Raw genomic sequence first — 19363 nt, 5'->3', positions numbered from 1 at the left:
TCCTCCCAGTCCTCCCCAGCCCACCCAACTTGGAAGACCCAGCCAAGCTTCTCCGTCTGACCGGCAACTCAGGAAACAGCTCCTTAGAAAGGATAGATTTGATGTACACCTTCAGATACGCTGATTTTCCCCCCCCCCAAAACTCTCAAGTACTAATACCACTTTACAATGCCTTGGTAAGGCCACACCTGGAATACTGCATCCAGTTTTGGTCACCACGATGTAAAAAAGATGTCGAGACTCTAGAAAGAGTACAGAGAAGACCAACAAAGATGATTGGGGGACTGGAGGCTAAAACATAGAGGGAACGGTTGCTGGAATTAGGGGTGTCTAGTTTAACGAAGAGAAGGGTGAGGGGTGACATGATAGCAGTGTTCCAATATCTCAGGGGCTGCCCCAAAGAAGAGGGAGCCAGGCTGTTCTCCAAAGCGCCCGAAGGCAGGACAAGAAGCAACGGATGGAAACTCATCAAAGAGAGAAGCAACCTAGAACTAAGGAGAAACTTCCTGACAGTTAGAACAACTAACCAGGGAACAACCTGCCTCCAGAAGGGGTGAATGCTCCAACACTGGAAGTTTTTAAGAAGAGACTGGACAGCCATTTGCCTGAAATGGTATAGGGTTTCCTGCCTGAGCAGGGGGTTGGACTAGATGACCTCCAAGGTCCCTTCCAACTTCTTCTTCTTCTTCTTCTTCTTCTTCTTCTTCTTCTTCTTCTTCTTCTTCTTCTTCTTATTATTATTATTATTATTATTATTATTATTATTATTATTATTATTATTATTATTATTATTATCTTTTTTTTGGCACCGTATCACAAAAAAATAAAAAAAAAGATGTTGAGAGTTTGGAAAAAAAAATTCAGAGGAGAGATCATTTTATTTATTTATTTATTTATTTTATTTTAATTCCATTTATATCCCGCCCTTCTCAGAAGACTCAGGGCGGCTTACAATTTAAGCACAAATCAATGTGCTTAGCAATAGCCTTCATTCTATGTATATGCCTGCTTATTAGGGCTTTCACACACACCCCAAGCGGCATTATTACAAAGTCAGCTTAATTGCCCCCAACAATCTGGGTCCTCATTTTACCTACCTTGGAAGGATGGAAGGCTGAGTCAACCTTGAGCCTGGTGGGATGCGAACCTGCACTAATTGCAGGCAGCTGGTGTTACTTAAGGAGGCCTTAGCCCACTGCTCCACCAAGGCTCATTTTAGTAAATGATCCAAGGCCCGGAGACTAAAACATACGAAGAATGGCTACGGGAATTGGGTTTGGCTAGTCTAAAGAAAAGAAGAAATAGGGGTGACACGATAGCAGTGTTCCAATATCTCAGGGGCTGCCCCAAAGAAGAGGGGGTCAAACTATTCTCCAAAGCGCCTGAAGGCAGGAGAAGAAACAACGGTTGGAAACTGACCAAACAGAGAAGCAACCTGGAATTAAGGAGAAACTTCCTGACAGCGAGGACAATTAACCAGTGGAACTCCTTGCCTCCAGAAATCGTGGGCGCTCCATCACTGGAGGTTTTTAAGAAGAGGATAGACAGTCACCTGTCTGAGATGGTATAGGTTCTCCTGCTTGAGCGGGGGGCTGGACTAGAAGACCTCCAAGGTCCCTTCCAACTCTATTCTGATTCTGATTTAAAACAGAGGACTAGAATTTGGCCCATCGCCAACGCCGTGTCTTCAGGTCCCCTTGTGAAGGAGAATTCCTTCCTAAAAAGAAGAAAATTTGAGGGAACACCAGAACCTCCTTCACGATAAATTTGCCCAGTCGACTCAAGCTGGTTTTGCAAAGCCCTCGATCCCTACAGACACCCCACATCTTACATCCTGATCAACAAACCACGTATTGCAGCTTGACGTGATGGTTGACTCTTACCTGCTACGTTAAACACAAAGCTAAAAAAAAACAAACCCAACAACAACCCCACAAAGCTAAGCAGGATGATATCTGGTTTGGGAATAAGAGGACAGCCCAGGAAAATATGAGGGATACTGGTTAAACTGGTCAACTAAAGGTCTATGGAGATTCTCCGTCATCCAGGTCATGGTTGTCCCAAAGATACAGGACTTTCTCGGTTGTTCTTAATAATAATAATAATAATAATAATAATAATAATAATAATAATAATAATAATAATAATAATAATAATAATAATAATAATAATAATAATAATAATAATAATAATAATAATAATAATAATAATAAGAAGAAGAAGAAGAAGAAGAAGAAGAAGAAGAAGAAGAAGAAGAAGAAGAAGAAGAAGAAGAAGAAGAAGAAGAAGAAGAAGTAGTAGTAGTAGTAGTAGTAGTAGTTGGAAGGGACCTTGGAGGTCATCAGGCAGGAAACCTTATACCATTTCAGACAAATGGCTGTCCAGTCTCTTTTTAAAAACTTCCAGTGTTGGAGCATTCACCACTTCTGGAGGCAGGTTGTTCCACTGGTGAATTGTTCTCACTGTCAGGAAGTTTCTCCTTAGTTCTAGGTTGCTTCTTTCTTTGATGAGTTTCCATCCGTTGCTTCTTGTCCTGCTTTCAGGTGCTTTGGAGAACAGCTTGACTCCCTCTTCTTTGGGGCAGCCCCTGAGATACTGGAACACTGCTATCATCTCACCCCTTACCCTTCTCTTCATTAAACTACACATACCCAATTCCAGCAACTGTTCCCTATATGTTTTAGCCTCCAGTCCCCCAATCATCTTTGTTGCTCTTCTCTGCGCTCTTTCTAGAGTCTCGACATCTTTTTTACATCGTGGTGACCAAAACTGGATTTAGTATTCCAAGTGTGGCCTTACCAAGGCCTTGTAAAGCGGTATTAACACTTCACGTGATCTTGATTCTATCCCTCTGTTAATGCAGCCTAGCACTGTGTTGGCTTTTTTGGCAGCTTTGAAGACCTTTCACTTCTCCTCCAAGAAGCTTCTTCAACTCTGACCGGACGGTGGGGGAATGGCAGGATTTATACTCCTTGCAGACAGCTGGTCATTTGCATCCTTTGAGAGAGTCCGTTGAGCCCACTTGGAGGCTTATCTGTGTCCTCAGGGTCAGCTGAGCGGGGCAAATGGTTGTGGTGCCTTCTTGGAAACGTTGAAAGGACCGTGTTGTAGCCTGGAGATAGATGATGTCGTATCCCCTCCCCCCATCCTCTGTCGAGAGGGGGCTGTTCAATTTTCACCTAGACAGCCTCTTTGACCCCTCTTTCAAACCAGCGGCCCTCTCCGTCCAAAATGCGGGCTCTGCTGACTTCGAAAGAGCGGCCTTCGTCTGTCAGTTGCAGATGGACTTCTGAATCTTGTCCGGATGGGTTTGCTCGTCCTTGTGCTGTGCCCTGCGTTTGTGAAGTGGCTGTTTTTCGTTTCCCCCGACCGACCGTACAGATCTGCACGTGGCTCACTGCGTCGCATAAATACCTTCCCTTCCCCGCCATCCAGTCCGAGCGGAAGAAGCTTCTTGGAAGGAGAAGCGAAACCTCTCGAAAGGAAAAACAAGACAGTCCAGTTGCCTCCTTGGGGGGGGAAAAAAAACCCTCTTTGGTCAAGTGAAAAAGCCAAGGGCAGCCACTTCTGCCAATCTGGCCAAATGCTGCATTGGTGTCTTCAAGATGTCTGTTGTGATTCAGGGTCAGCCTGTGGGTTCGGCAGTTGGGTCGGACGATTCAGAGGAGGAGGAGGGGGGTGTTGGAGAGCCTGCAGAGGATAGCCCTGAGGCTCCGCAGAGCCCTCAGCCAGGCCCCTCCCATCTGGTCACTACGCAGACCCAGCTGTGTGAGCCTGACAGCGTGGATGAAGATGACCCACAGCTGGCCCTGTTCAAGGACGCCCGACGCAGGAGGCAGTCAATCAGGAGTAAACAGAGGAAGGCAATGGGGCACCTCGGAAGGAGGCAGAGAGAAGCCACGCCCTGAACTGTATAAAAGGGGAATGCGTGGGAGGGCTGGTTTGCTGAAGGCAACCGCTTGAAAAGCTCCTGTTTCTTGGTTCGTGTGTTTGTTTGGCTCTGTTTGCTCTGTTTTATGTCAATAAATTTGGCAGGCTTAGTTCCAGCCTCTTGCCTTTTTTGTAAAGGGGTTGTCCCTGCCTTTTCTGCAGGGCCGGTAGTAGGCTGGTACAGAACAATGTCTAGCAGCCAAGATGGCTCTGAAGGACAAACTGTTTCCACTTTTTTTTTTTTTTTGCAGATCCAGCCACCGGACGGGTTTTCCTCCGACGGAAAATTCCACTCTTCCTTCCTTGCATTCAACCTTCCGACACCCCCGGCTTGGCTTGGCTGCTTCAGAATCCTCTTCTGGGGTAACCCAGAACATGGAAAAGCATCCCTTTCCTTCGCCCAGACCTACCTTGCAACGTTGCAAGGGTGAACTGGGAAGAGACATGAGAAGGCAGACACACACACACACACACACACACACACACACACACACACACACACAGAGTCTTACTGGCATTAAAGCATTTTTCAACTGCATTGACAAGAACTGAAGGGGGAGGGGGAACTTTTAACTCCGAGAAATGTGGATCAAACAGAGGGGACAGGGTGCGAATCGGACCGGGCAGGTTGGCAATATCCCAAGAAAAGCTGAAATTAAATTTTGAGTATTGCAAGGGTTTTAAACCGGGGTGGAAATTCTAGAGGGTTCATGTTGGCTGTGATGCTGGTGAAGTGACCTTGACTAACATTCTCCTGACGGTTAGAACAATTAACCAGTGGAACTACCTGTCTCCAACAGCTGTGGGTGCCCCAACACTGGAGGTTTCCAAGAAAAGATTGGATAGGTTCTCCTGCTTGAGCAGGGGGCTGGACTAGAAGACCTCCAAGGTCCCGTCCAGCTTCTATTCTATTCTAATTCTATTCTATTCTATTCTTATTCCAACATCTATTCTATTCTATTCTGTTCTGTTCTATTATCTATACTATTCTATTTTTATTCTATTCTATTCTATTCTCATTCTATTCTATTCTGTTCTATTCTATTCTATTCTCTATTCTATTTATTCTCTATTCTATTCTATTCTATTCTATTCTATTCTATTCTATTCTATTCTATTCTTATTCCAATATCTATTCTATTCTATTTCTATTCTATTCTATTTTTATTCTATTCTATTCTAATTCTATTCTATTTTTATTCTATTCTATTCTAATTCTATTCTGTTCTATTCTATTCTCTATTCTATTTATTCTCTATTCTATTCTATTCTATTCTTATTCCAATATCTATTCTATTCTATTCTATTTTTATTCTATTCTATTTTTCCCTATTCTATTCTATTCTATTCTATTCTATTCTATTCTATTCTATTCTATTCTATTCTATTCCAATTCTATTCTAATTCTATTCTATTCTTCTTTTACATCCTTTTTTTTAATTCCTGCCAATCCTTCTTCCACTTTTTTAAAGCAGCCAAACTTTCAACTCTGTGATTCTGTTATTCGTCTAGGATGGTGTAAGGTTGTCTTGCTTGAGCAAGCGGATTGGACTAGAAGACCTCCAAGGTCCCTTCCGTCGTTCCATTAACAGCTCGTCTCTGAGCCAAGCCTACCTCACTGGGCTGTTGTGAGGATAACAGTGGGAGGAAGGGAACCAGGCAACCAGACAGTTGCATCCTTAAAAGCAGGAAAACAGACAGACATCCCTTTAAAACCACAAGGGAAGTAGGAAAAGAGACAAGACATCCTTTGACAGGGATATCATGCTAAATAGACAACGCGATGAAGGTGATAATTCCTCTTCTTCATCCTCCTCCTCTCCCTCATCCCTTGGGAAGGAGGAATGCTATGCCGGGAGTACCGCCTTTACAAAACACTCTGCTTCCAAATAGTCTTTAGGTTCCTTCCGCACAGCACAGCTGGAGCCCTTCCAGAGCGCAAGGGAGAGGGGAGTGGACGATGGGTACGGCCTTCGCTGACCCTCTGGGCATGCACAGAGCGCAAACTGCCCCTCCTCTCCCGCTTACGGCCTTCCCACCCACCCCCTCCCTTTCCCCAACCTCGCTTCTCTGCAACCTTAACAACGTTTGACAGAAAGATGCCAGTCCAGCTGCTTGCAAAGCAGCACACGCAGGCACGCAGGCAAACACGCTTGTACCGCACACACACGCACAAGGATCCGGCGAGATGGGGAATGAGGCTGGTTGCAAAGGCAGCAGAGAGGTGGGCAGTGTGTGTGTGTGGGGGGGGGTAGGGGAGGAGGGGGGAGGATGGCGTAAGGAAAAGGAGCCGGGAGGGAGAGAAACAGGGGCTGCTGCAGGACGTACCGCGAAGGGGGAGGCGGCGCAGAAGCAAATCTGCTTCATGGTTCCTCCGAGGAAGTAGCGGGTCGCCATCCCTCCGGCTTGTTTGCCCCCCCCCCAGCTCTGGTGCAGAAAGAGGGCGGCAATCCAAGGGGGGAGAGAGATGCTCGGGGCCGGCCGGCCGCCGCCGTTGCAGATGGAAGCGAAAATGGTCCAAGCTCAGCCGCAGCACCGGCACAAAGGCCTGCCTGGGGCACAGCCGCGTGGGAGCAGCGCCCTCTCGTGGCGGAAAGGAGACTTGGCCGGGGTGCCTGGGCTCTCGCTCGCTCGCTCGCTCGCTCTGTGTGTGTGTGTGTGTGTGTGTGTGTGTGTGTGTGTGTGTGTGTGCGCGCGCGCGCGCGCGTGAGAGAGAGAGAGAGAGAGACCAAGCAAACCGCCCCCCCCCCGGAAGGGACCTCGGAGGTCTTCTAGTCCAACCCCCTGCTCCGGCAGGAGACCCTACTGAAATGTCTGAAATGGTATAGCTTCTCCTGCTGGAGCAGGGGGCTGGACTAGAAGACCTCCAAGGTCCCTTCCAGCTCTGTTCTGTTCTGTTCTATTTCTATTTCTATTCTATTCTATTCCATTTTCTATTCCATTCCATTCCATTCTATTCTAATTTCTATTTCTATTTCTATTCTATTCTATTCCATTCTAATTTCTATTTCTATTCTATTCTATTCTATTCTATTCTATTCTATTCTATTCTATTCTATTCCATTCCATTCCATTCCATTCCATTCCATTCCATTCCTTTAAAGGTAAAGGTTCCTCCGCACATGCGTGCTAGTTGTTTCCGACTAGGGGCCGGTGCTCATCTCCGTTTCAAAGCCGAAGAGCCAGCGCTTGTCCGAGGACGTCTCCGTGGTCATGTGGCCGGCATGACTAGACGCCAAAGGCGCACGGAACGCTGTTACCTTCCCACCGGAGTGGTCCCTATTTTTCTACTTGCATTTTTACGTGCTTTCGAACTGCTAGGTTGGCAGAAGCTGGGACGAGTAACAGGCGCTCACTCTGTTACGCGGCACTCGGGATTCGACCCGCCAAACTGCCGACCTTCCGATCGACAAGTTCAGCGTCCTAACCCACTGAGCCACCACGTCCCTTTTACTACATTACATTATCCCTATACAATTTCAGACAAATGGCTGTCCAGTCTCTTCTTAAAAGCCTCCAGTGATGGAGCACCCACAACTTCTGGAGGCAAGGAGTTCCACTGGTTAATTATCCTCACTGTTAGGAAGTTTCTCCTTAGTTGCTTCTTTCCATGATTAGTTTCCATCCGTTGTTTCTTGGCTTGGAGAAATGGTTGAACCCCCACCCCCCACTGCTTCTTTGTGGCAGCGCCTCAGTGCTACTATCATGTCTCCCCTATTTCTTCTTTTCTTTAGACTAGCCAAACCCAAGTCCTGCAGCCCTTCTTTGTATGTTTTAGCCTCCAGGCCTTTAATCATCTTAGTTGCTCTTCTCTGAACCTTTTCCAAACTCTCAACGTATTTTTTGTGATATGGTGACCAAAATTGGCTGCAATATTCCAGATGTGTTCTTATTAGGGTTTTATAAAGTGGTACTAATACTTCGTGTGATCTTGATTCTATGCCTCTGTTTATACAACCCAGGATTGTATTAGCTTTTTTGGCAGCTGCTGCACACGGCTGGCTCACGTTTAAGCGATCGTCCACTAGGACTCCAATTAAGGAATTCTCCTCTCTTTGTGTTCGTTTCCCTTCATTGCTTCTTGTCCTGCCCTCTGGTGCTTTGGAGAACAGCTTGACTCCCTCTTCTCTGGGGCTGTTCTGTGCCAGCCTGCTACCGGCCCTGCAGAAAAGGCAGGGACAACCCCTTTTACAAGAAGGCAAGAGGCTGGAATTAAGCCTGCCAAATTTATATCTACAAAAACAAACAAGACACGAACCAAGAAACAGGAGCTTTAAGAAACATGAACCATCCGAGCGGTTGCCTTCAGCAAACCAGCCCTCCCACACATTCCCCTTATATAGAGTTCAGGGCGTGGCTTCTCTCTGCCTCCTTCCGAGGAGCCCCATTGCCTTCCTCTGTTTACTCCTACTTGACTGCCTCCTGTGTCGGGCGTCCTTGAACAGGGCCAGCTGTGGGTCATCTTCATCCACGCTGTCAGGCTCACACAGCTGGGTCTCCGTGGTGACCAAGTGGGAGGGGCCTGGCTGAGGACTCTCATCAGCAAGATCTTCAACCCCCTCAACAAGGTCTTCAACACCCCCCTCCTCCTCCTCTGAGTCGTCCGACCCAACTGCCGAACCCACAGGCTGACCCTGAATCACAACAGGGGCAGCCCCTCAAACGTTGGAAGATGCTTGACGCTGACTAACCAGGTTAGGGGCGTAGCATGGGAACACACAGCCAGCCTGGAAAAGACGTTGCTGTTGAACTGGCCAGATTCGTCATTCCAAGTTAGTGGAGGGAGTCCTGGATTTATGGCCACAAGTGAGCCCAGCATGTCTGTCATTAAGTGAGACATTTGTTAAATGACTTTTGCCCCATTTTATGACCTTTCTTGCCGCAGGGTTTAAGAGAGCTACTCCAGCTGCCAAGCACGGTAGCACGATTACAAAGAGTAAATCGTCATAGACGTAGGTAGTCCTCGACTTGCCACAATTCGTTTAGCGACCATTCAAAGTTGCAAGGGCATTGAAAAAAAAGTGTCACGGCTGTTTTTCCACACTTATGGACCCCCCAATAGGGGGGTCACGCTGTTCTCCAAAGCACCTGAGGGGCGGGACAAGAACCAATGGATGGAGATTTATCAGGGAGACCTCCAACCAAGAATTAAGGGCACCGAGGACAGTTAACCAGTGGAACTACCTTCCTCCAGAACTTATGGCTGCTCCATCACTGGAGGTTTTCAAGAAGAGACTGGACGGTGATTTGTCTGAAATGCTGTGGGGTCTCCGGCTCGAACAGGGGGTGGGACTAGAAGACCTCCCAGGTCCCTTAGAATAACTCTATTATCCTATGCTATTCTATTATTCTGTGTTTTATGTTCTACGGTCCAGTGCTCTGATATCTGATCTCTAGAACTAGAACTAAGGAGAAACTTCCTGATAGTGAGAACAACTAACCAGTGGAACAACCTGCCTCCAGAAGCTGCGGTTGTGGGATTCCCCAAAGGGGCTGCCCCAAAGAAGAGGGGAGCCAAGCTATTCTCCAAAGCGCCTGAAGGCAGGACGAGAAGCGACGGATGGAAACTCATCAAGGAGAGAAGCAACCTAGAACCAAGGAGAAATTCCCCGACATTGAGAACAATTAACCAGTGGAACTGCTTGCCACCAGAAGTTGTGGATGCTTCATCACTCGAGAAAGAGACTGGACAGCCCCTTGTCTGAAATGGTATATAGGGTTTCCTGCCTGAGTAAGGGGTTGGACTAGATGACCTCCAAGGTCCGTTCCAACATCATCATCATCATCATCATCATCATTATCTATGGAGATTCTCAGTCATCCAGGTCGCGGTTGTTCCAAAGGTGCTTTTTTACAGGCGGCAACTGGACTTTCTTGTTTTCTTTGAAGAGGTTTCGCTTCTCATCCAAGAAGCTTCTTCAGCTCTGACTGGATGTTGGGGAGTGGGAGGATTTAAACTCCTTGCAGACAGCTGGTCATTTGCATCCTTTTAGAGAGTCGTTGAGGCCACTTGGAGGCTTGTCTGTCTCCTCAGCGTCACCTGAGTGGGGCAAATGGGTGTGGAGCCTTCTTGGAACTGTTGAGGCTCCACACCCATTTGCCCCACTCAGATGACCGTGGGGACACAGGTAAACCTCCAAGTGGCCTCAACGACTCTCTAAAACAGACATGTCAAACACAAGGCCCAGGGGCCAGATCCGGCCCGCGAAGTGGTTTCATGCGGCCCGTGAAGCCATCCTGGAAACAGTAATGGCCCCCACTGCCTTGGCCCTGGCCCAGAGACCCTCCTTCTGCCAGAGACCCCCAGATCTGTCCCACTCCTGCCCAGGCCCCCATAGGCACCCTTGATGCGAACGATGTAGAGCTGGCCACGCCCACCCAGTAGGCCATACGCGCTCTAGCCACGCCCACCCAGTAGGCCACGCCCACCCTGGCCATACCCACCCCGCCCCCCGAGGGCAACCGCAATGCTGATGCGGCCCTCCGTGAAATTGAGTTTGACACCCCTGCTCTAAAAGGATGCAAACGACCGGCTCTCTGCAAGGAGTATAAATCCTTCCATTTTCCCCACCATCCAGTCAGAGCTGAAGAAGCCTCTTGGACGAGAAGCGAAACCTCTTCAAAGGGAAACAAAGAAAGCCCAGTTGCCTCCTGAAAAAAGCTCCTTTGGGATCGTGCTCTGGCCAAGGTTTCGATGCTGGGGAAAAACGGAAGGAACGAGAAGATGATGAGGTCCACCAGGCGGAAGAGAGATGGACTCAGTGAGAGGAGCAATGGAGAAAGAGCTGAAGGACCAGGATGAGGATTTCCTTCTGACTGCTAAGAGTCCAGACTGACTTGACGGGACCTCGTCAAATCATCCTGGGCGCGATCTCAAAACCTTCTTTTTTGAACAAGCTGGCCTGGTCTGATGGGATGGGATTGGGTTTTTTATAAATTAGTTTTAACTTTTAATATGTATTAATTATTACGGGCACAGTTGTTTAATTACTTTTTAATTTTTGTATCCTGTTTTTTATTATGTATTGCCCTGTTCACCGCCCTGAGTCCTTCGGGAGAAGGGCGGTATACAAATTAAATTATTAAATTAAATTAAATCTCCAGCTATTGTTTTTTTTTTAATCTCAATCCCTCAATTGCTGGGATTTCCCCCCCCCCCTTTCATTAAAGAGGTGTAAATGGTCCACGGTTATTAGAGAGAACTGGAGTTCCTGCTCCCCTTTACAACCTACACTGCAGGGCTGGAAGGCTGCGAGAAAAAGGGCTCCGGGTTTTAATCCTGACCTTAGGCACGGGGCTGAAAATAGGAGACAGCAACGGCGGTTCTCGTACTCACGTCGCCCTTCTTGAACCTGGCTTTCAGGCTCTTCATGAGGCTCTCTGCAAGAGACAAATCAAGAGGGTTGAAAGGGTCTGTGGTCCCCACCTACGACACGGGTGCAGAGAATCAGAATCCGACTAGAGCTGGAAGGGACCTGGGAGGTCATCTAGCCCAACCCCCCGCTCAGGCAGGAAACCCTATACCGTTTCAGACAAATGGCTGTCCAGTCTCTTCTTAAAAACCTCCAGTGTTGGAGCATTCACAACTTCTGGAGGCAAGGAGTTCCACTGGTTAATTGTGCTAACTGTTAGGAAGTTTCTCCTTAGTTCCAGGTTGCTTCTCTCCTTGACTAGTTTCCATCCATCCGTTGCTTCTTGTCCTGCCCTCAGGCGCTTTGGAGAATAGCTTGACTGCCTCTTCTTTGGGGCAGCCCCTCAAATACTGGAATCCCGCTATCCTTGACTTACGACCACAATGGAGCCCAACATTTCTGTTGCTAAGCGAGAGAACTGCCGAGTGAATTTTGCCCCATTTTACGACCTTTCTTGCCACCGCTGTTAAGCGAATCCCGGCAGGCGTTCAACTAGCGACCCGGTGGCTAAGCGAATCTGGACTTCGCTGGTCAGGAGGTCGCAAAAGGGGAGTCACGTGACACCCACCCACCCCCGGGACACTGCGACCCGTCATAAATGTGAACCAGTTGCCAAGCGTGTGAATTTCGATCATGTGAGCAGAGAGATGCCGCAACGGTTGTAAGAGTGAAAAACACGGACGTGAGGCACTTGCGCCTTCAAAGAGTCACTAAACGAATGGTCGTTAAGTCGAGGGCTACCTGTATTGCCTCAACCAATAATCATGCATTCAATTTAACATAATAATAATAAAGCTGGAAGGGACCTTGGAGGTCATCTAGTCCAACCCCCTGCTCAGGCAGGAGAACTTATACCCCTTTCAGACAAATGGCTGTCCAGTCTCCTCTTAAAAACTTCCAGTGTTCAAAGTTACAACAGCACTGAAAAAACATGACCGGTTTTTCACATTACGACCGTTGCAGCATCCCCAGGGTCACGTGATCAAATTTCAGGCAACAGACTCCTATTTATGACCATTGTTCACACTTACAACCGTTGCAGCACACCACACCCCCCCACGGTCATGGGATCAAAAATTCAGACGCTCGGCAGCCAACTCCTATTTATGACAGTTTTTCACACTTACGACCGTTGCAGCATGCCCAAGTCACGTGATCAAAAATTCAGCCACTTGCCAACTGACTCCTATTTATGACGGCTGCAGTGACCCCCCCCCCAGAGGGGGTGGGTCCCGTGATCCCGTTTTGCGACCTTCTGACAAGCAAAGTCAAGGGTGGGGGGGAAGCCAAATTCGCTTAACAGCCGTGGTACTGACTTAACCACAGAATTGATTCACTTAACAACTGCGGCAAACGAGGTTGTAAAGTGGGACAAAGCTGACTTAACAACCGCCCGGCTTAGCAATGGAAATTTTGGCCTCAATTGTGGTCGTAAGTTGGGGGGTCAACTGTAAGACCTTGGTCCTCAAGGCGTCAAGCGATGGGCATGTCTAGAAAAGGACTAAGGAAGGTATTTTTTTACAAGTTACAGCCCTGCGGCGTCTAGTTAATACAGATAGTCCTCGACTTACGGACGTAATTAAGCCTAGCAATTACTGTCGTAAGTTATGATGGTTCCAAAGCAAATCAACATGTAGCCAGACCCCATTTTTATCAGCGCTTTTTTTTTTTTTGGCTGTGGTTGTTAAAACAAACAAGGTGGTTGTAAAGCCATTAAGCGAAGCCATTAGAGTGAGGGAGGCCACACTCTTGACCTGATTTTTTTATCTAGACGGTGGTTGGATGATCTTGGTGGGGGCTCTCCATTTATTATGCCCCTGTCATGGACCGATCATCATCTCCTGCGGATGGTCTTCCGTTTTGCCACCCCCCGCCGTGGGGATACGGAACCAATTAGATGGTACCGCCCCAGACGCTTAATGGATCCTGATAGATTCCAAGCGGCGCTGGGGTCCCCACCTGCCTCCATTGCTCACAGCTCGGCGGATGCCTTAGTGGAAACCTGGGAAAGGGCAGCCACTGAGGCACTTGACCGGGTTGTACCCTTGCGGCCCCTGACCCGGCGCAGATCCCAGCGAGCTCCATGGTTCTCCGCGGAGCTCCGGGAGATGAAGCGTCGGAAACGGGGCCTAGAGAGCTGTTGGAGGTCGAGCCGATCCGAACCCGACCGGTTGCGGTTAAGAACCTATATTAGGTCTTATCTCGCAGCGATGAGGGTGGCGAGGTGTAATTACTTCTCTACCCTCATTGCGTCCGCAGATAATCGCCCGGCCGCCCTGTTTAGGGTGACTCGCTCACTTCTTAATCAGGAGGTGAGGGAGGATCCCTTGCAGGGTCGTGCCGAGGAATTTAGTCTATATCTGTCGGATAAAATCGCTCGGATTCGGACCGGTTTGGACTCCAGCTGGGCAGAGTCAGGCGATCAGGACACGGACGGTCTTGTCAACGTTATCTGGGAAGAGTTTGATTCTGTGACCCCTGATGAAGTGGACAGGATTATGGGGAGGCTGAGCTCCTCCACATGTTTGTTGGACCCGTGCCCTTCCTGGCTGGTTTATGCAGCTAGGGAGAGGACACGAGGCTGGCTCCAGGCGGTTATATCTGCTTCTTTGAGTGAGGGTTATTTCCCCACCGTCTTGAAGGAGGCGGTGGTGAGACCTCTCCTCAAGAAGCCTGCCTTGGACCCAGCTGTGTTGAACAACTTTCGTCCAGTCTCCAACCTTCGCTTTCTTGCGAAGGTTGTTGAGAGTGTGGTGGCGCATCAGCTCCCTCTGGTCCTGGATGAAGCGGATTATCTGGACCCCTACCAATCGGGTTTCAGGCCCGGGTACAGCACGGAGACGGCATTGGTCGCTCTGGTGAATGATCTCTGGAGGGCTCGGGACAGGGGATATTCCTCTGTCCTAGTCCTATTAGACCTCTCGGCGGCTTTCGATACCATCGACCATGGTATCTTGCTGCGGCGTCTCAGGGGATTGGGAGTGGGAGGCACGGTTCTTAGGTGGTTCTCCTCCTATCTCCTGGGACGTTCGCAGTCGGTGTTGGCAAGGGGGCAGAGATCGGCCCCGAGGTCTCTCGTTTGTGGAGTTCCTCAGGGGTCGGTTCTCTCGCCTCTCCTGTTCAACATCTACATGAAACCGCTGGGTGAGATCATTCGTGGTTTTGGAGTTGGGTATCATCAATATGCCGATGATACCCAACTTTTCTTTTCGACCCCAAACCACCCCAGTGATGCCCTCGCTGTGATGTCCCGTTGCCTGGAGGCGGTTCGGGTCTGGATGGGGAGGAACAGACTTCAGCTCAACCCTGACAAGACTGAGTGGCTGTGCATTCCGGCATCCCGGGACATTCAAGATGTTCCATCTCTTTCTATGGGGGGTGAGCTCTTACCCCCCGTGGATAGGGCTCGCAACTTGGGAGTCCTCCTAGATTCACGGCTTACCCTAGAAGATCATGTAGTGGCCGTGACTAGGGGGGCTTTTGCCCAGGTTCGCCTGGTGCGCCAGTTGCGGCCCTATCTGGACCGGGATGCCCTGTGCACGGTCACTCATGCGCTCGTGACCTCTCGCCTTGACTACTGTAATGCTCTCTACATGGGGCTTCCCTTGAAGACCACTCGGAGGCTCCAACTGGTACAGAATGCGGCCGCGAGAGTTGTCTTGGGAGTTTCCCGGTACTCCCATGTTACACCTTTGCTCCGCGAGCTGCATTGGTTACCAGTTGTCTTCCGGGTGAGGTTCAAGGTCTTAGTTATGATCTTTAAGTCCCTACATGGCATGGGTCCGGGGTACCTCGGGGACCACCTGCTGCCGGCTTCAACTCCCCTCCGTCCTGTGCGTTCCCACAGAGAGGGCCTCCTCAGGGTGCCTCCGGTCAGGGAATGTCGACTGGCGGCCCCCAGGGGGAGAGCCTTCTCTGTGGGTGCCCCGGCTTTGTGGAACCAACTGCCGGTGGAGCTCCGGACGGCATCGGACCTCCGAACTTTCCGTCGTGGTCTGAAGACCCATTTGTTTGAATTGGCCGGTCTGGCCTGATGGGGGAGCTGTGTTTTAAATTGTCATTTTAGATTGCATTATTGTTTTTTAATTGGGCACTGATTTAATCTTTGTTTTAACTTTTGTATAGTATTGTATTTTATTTATATGCCCTGTGAACCGCCCTGAGTCCCTAGGGAGAAGGGCGGTATATAAATTAAATAAAACATAAAACATAAACATTATTTGCTACGGCTGTTTTGCCAGTAAGCAGAACTGAGCTAACAAGAAAAACGTGGTAAATTATATCACTAGGATGTGCTGAAAAGGGCTACAAATTCCAGCCGGTTGCTAAGCGCCCAAAAGATCAGAACTTCAAAATAAATAATCAGTGGGACAAATAACAAATAATCAGTGGAACTCCTTGCCTCCAGAAGCTGTGAGTGCTCCAACTTTTAAGGAGAGACTGGACAGCCACTTTGTCTTGAAGTGGCGTAGGTTTTCCTGCCTGAGCGGAGGGGGGTTGGACTAGATGACCTCCAAGGTCCCTTCCAACTCTGTTACTCTATATTATTCTAAATAGCTTTTTAGGGGGGTCTGTGGTAACTTCAAAGGCTGCTAATCCACTGGTCATAAGTGTGGGGAGGGGCTGCAGTCGGACCACTGAAGCCCTTCGCCGGCAAACGATGCCAAGAGGGACGGTAGTGGGCTTAGCCGGGAGCTGGAAACCAAACCCCCCCCCCCAAAATTGTGCCACCCACAACAGGGCCTTGATTCACACCTGGCGCTTTCCGTTTCTCTGTTCTGAGTTTTCAAAACTCTCGGTTGCTTTGGGGGATTCCCCCCCCCAACCAACCCACCACCTGGGATCCGCAAGCAGGGAATTGGATCTCGTGCTTTGGTCTCAGAAGATCGTCAGCCTCTGCCATCCCCTTGTGGTTTAATTAAGATCCGATTTTCCGTCACGTCAGAAGGTGGAGACGGTGCCTACCATCCCCTGCAGGTGCGTCTCGGAGGAATCCGATTGTTGATCCAACAAAAAAGCTATAAAACTTTTTGCCCAGATTTTCTCCTTGGGTACCTGAAGCCCTTGGAAAAATCGTTGCCCTGCAAAGCTTGGGTTTTTAGGAAAGAAGAGGGCTGCTAACAAAAATATGCAAATGAGGAAAGACTTACCTGGGGTGGTCTGTCGGGGTTATGAGCTGGTCTGTGTGTTTGTTTGTTTTTTGTCGCTCGGTTCGGCTGGGGTCCCACGGAGGCCCTCGGATCCGTGTTTCGCTGCAGGGGGGCAAACACCCACACAGTAGCAAAGGTCTCTTCCTATGGTAGGTACACCTGGCTGCCAAGCGGTTTCAGAATATTCCTGGCTCCTAGGTGTGTATACAGCTGGAGATCCGTACAGGTACACCTGGATCCTAGGTATATGATTGGAGATCCGTACACGGAGGGTGGGGCAGGAGACAGAAGAGCTCTGAGTCTTCCCTGATAATTAATTAATTACCTGTCGCAGGTAACTGAACTCCTCTCCCAGGTGGTGCAGTCGATACCTTTGCAGTTGCCTTGGTGTTCCACGGAGCGCAGAAATGACCCAGAGATAATACAGTGCTTTGGGCCCCGGTAGGGTTTGAAGTGCAGGTTGACTCTGAATTGCAAAAGAATATACTGTAAGACGATACAGGTAGTCTTGCAAAGTGGGGGGGGGAAGGGTTTGACTTCCTACAGGCTGAAAGATGGTTGAAAGTTCAGGATGAGCTGCACATTGCTTTGGGCCCCGGTAAGGTTTGAATTGCAGGTGGATTCCAAATTTCAAAAAGGATATACTGTACAGCAATAGAGATAGACCTTGACTTACAACAGGGGTCTTCAAACTTAGCCCTTTGATGACTTGCGGACTTCAACTCCCAGAATTCCTCAGCCAGGCCTGGCTGAGGAATTCTGGGAGTTGAAGTCCGCAAGTCATCAAAGGGCCAAGTTTGAAGACTCCCCCTGACTTAGGACCATTTAAGAACACTCAAAGTTACAAAGTGCTGGAAAACTGACTCGCCCTTTCCACCATAACACTCTCCTGTGGTTACGTGATCAAAATTCAGGTGTGCTTGGCAACCAGCATGTATTTACAATGGTTGCGGCATCCCAGGGTCACGTGACTGCCATTTGTGAGCTTCCCAGCCAACGTCCGACCGTGAAAATCAACAGGGGACGCTGGATTCACTTAATGACTGCTTCGATTCACTTAACTCTAGCAATTTGGCTTAACAGCTGTGGCCAAAAAAAAAGCCACCTGTAGCAAGATGGATAGTGACAGATTTTATTTACCTGGGCTCCAAGATCACTGCAGATGGGGACGGTAGCCAAGAAATTAAAAGACGCTTGCTCCTGGGGAGGAATGCTATGGCAAATCTAGACAGCACACTAACAAGCAGAGACATCACCCTGTCAACAAAAGTGCGTATAGTCAAGGCTATGGTCTTCCCAGTAGCAATGTATGGCAGTGAAAGTTGGACCATAAGAAAGGCTGAGCGCCAAAGAATGGAGGCCTTTGAGCTATGGTGCTGGAGAAGACTCCTGCGAGTCCTTTGGACTGCAAGGCGATCAAACTGGTCAGTCCTAGAGGAGATCAACCCTGACTGCTCCTTAGAAGGCCAGATCCTGAATCTAAAACTCAAATACTCTGGCCACCTAATGAGAAGGAAGGACTCACTGGAGAAGAGCCTCATGCTGGGAAAGATGGAGGGCAAGAGAAGAAGGGGACGACAGAGAATGAGGTGGCTGGATGGAGTCACTGAAGCAGGAGGCGTGAGCCTAAATGGACTCCAGAAGATGGTGGAGGACAGGAAGGCCTGGAGGAACGTTGTCCATGGGGTCGCGATGGGTCGGACACGACTTCGCAGCTAACAACAAAGCGAGATGGAGAGCTAATAAATTTTACAAACAAATAAGTAAGAAATAAATAAACAAAGAAGGTTGTAAATTTGAGTAGGACTCACTTAACGAACGCCAGGCTGAGCAACAGAAATTAATGTCGTAAAGTCGAGGACTACCTGTTCCAATTACTGTCGTAAAGTTGAGGACTACCTGTGCTTTGTGCCTTGTTCCCAGTTCCTGTTGTTCAGAGATAACACGCTCCCAGTGGGGAAGCAAAGGTTTTTGTTTTTTTCAGGAGGCAACTGAACTTAATCTTGTTTTTTTCTTTGAAGACATTTCGCTTCTCCTCCAAGACGCTTCTTCAGCTCTGACCAGATGGTGGGGGAATGGAAGGATTTGCATTCCTTACAGACAGCTGGTCATCCACAAGTCTTAAAGTGGTCAAGGTCGGAGGCCGTTGGACTAGGGCAGGGGTAGGCAACCTTGGCTCTTTGATGCCTTGTGGACTTCAACTCCCAGAATTCCTGAGCCAGCTGGCTCAGGAATTCTGGGAGTTGAAGTCCACAAGGCATCAAAGAGCCAAGGTTGCCTACCCCTGGCTCTAGCATTAATCCTGGTGCTAATCTCGGCTTATCTGGGTCTTGATTGCTAACAAGCTAACCAAGCTGGTCATGCTGGCTCAGGAATTCTGGGAGTTGAAGTCCACGAGTCATCAAAGAGCCAAGGTTGCCTACCCCTGGACTAAGGAAATGAAGCCAACTGGAATGAATGAAAGTTAAGAGAGAATTTTTTTTTAAAAAAAACGCCATGAAAACGTGTTTTCCTTCAAAGGGTTAGTCTTGTGTCTTTCAACCCGCTGGGTTGACCCAGCAGACTTAATTGATTGAATTTTTCTCAGCTCTCCCAATAGCTTGACACTTATACTGACCAGGGAGTTGGATTCAGACGACTCCCTAAGCACAAAAGGGAACCTAACCAGGATGAGAAAGGTTAGCCTGCATCAAGGGTAGGCAACCTCGGCTCTTTTAGGACTCATGGACTTCAACTCCCAGCATTCCTGAGTCAGCTATGCTGAATTCTGGGAGTTGAAGTCCACGAGTCCTAAAAGAGCCGAGGTTGCCTATCCCTGGCCTGCATGATTGTCTGAATCCATCTGTTACTGGAGTCTTCAAAGGTCAACAT

The 19363-nt window shown here is 48.7% G+C and overlaps 1 protein-coding gene across 1 annotated transcript in view; it reads right to left on the bottom strand.

Annotated features, from left to right (window-relative positions):
* ANKRD24 (ankyrin repeat domain 24) overlaps positions 1-6327 on the bottom strand; it is a gene marked incomplete at both ends in the record, with an annotated part of 49214 nt that extends 42887 nt beyond the window's left edge. Inside the window, one exon of the mRNA XM_081314913.1 lies at positions 6259-6327. Within this exon, the coding sequence (XP_081171039.1) occupies positions 6259-6327 (69 nt within the window). The remainder of the gene's footprint in view (positions 1-6258) is intronic.
* Positions 6328-19363: the final 13036 nt, after the last annotated feature.

The sequence above is a fragment of the Vipera berus genome (genome assembly GCF_964194415.1).
Source record: "Vipera berus genome assembly, chromosome: 1".
Lineage (NCBI taxonomy): Eukaryota > Metazoa > Chordata > Lepidosauria > Squamata > Viperidae > Vipera > Vipera berus.
The sequence above is the reverse complement of the archived record's forward strand: the minus strand, read 5'-3'. Positions and strand labels throughout refer to the sequence as shown.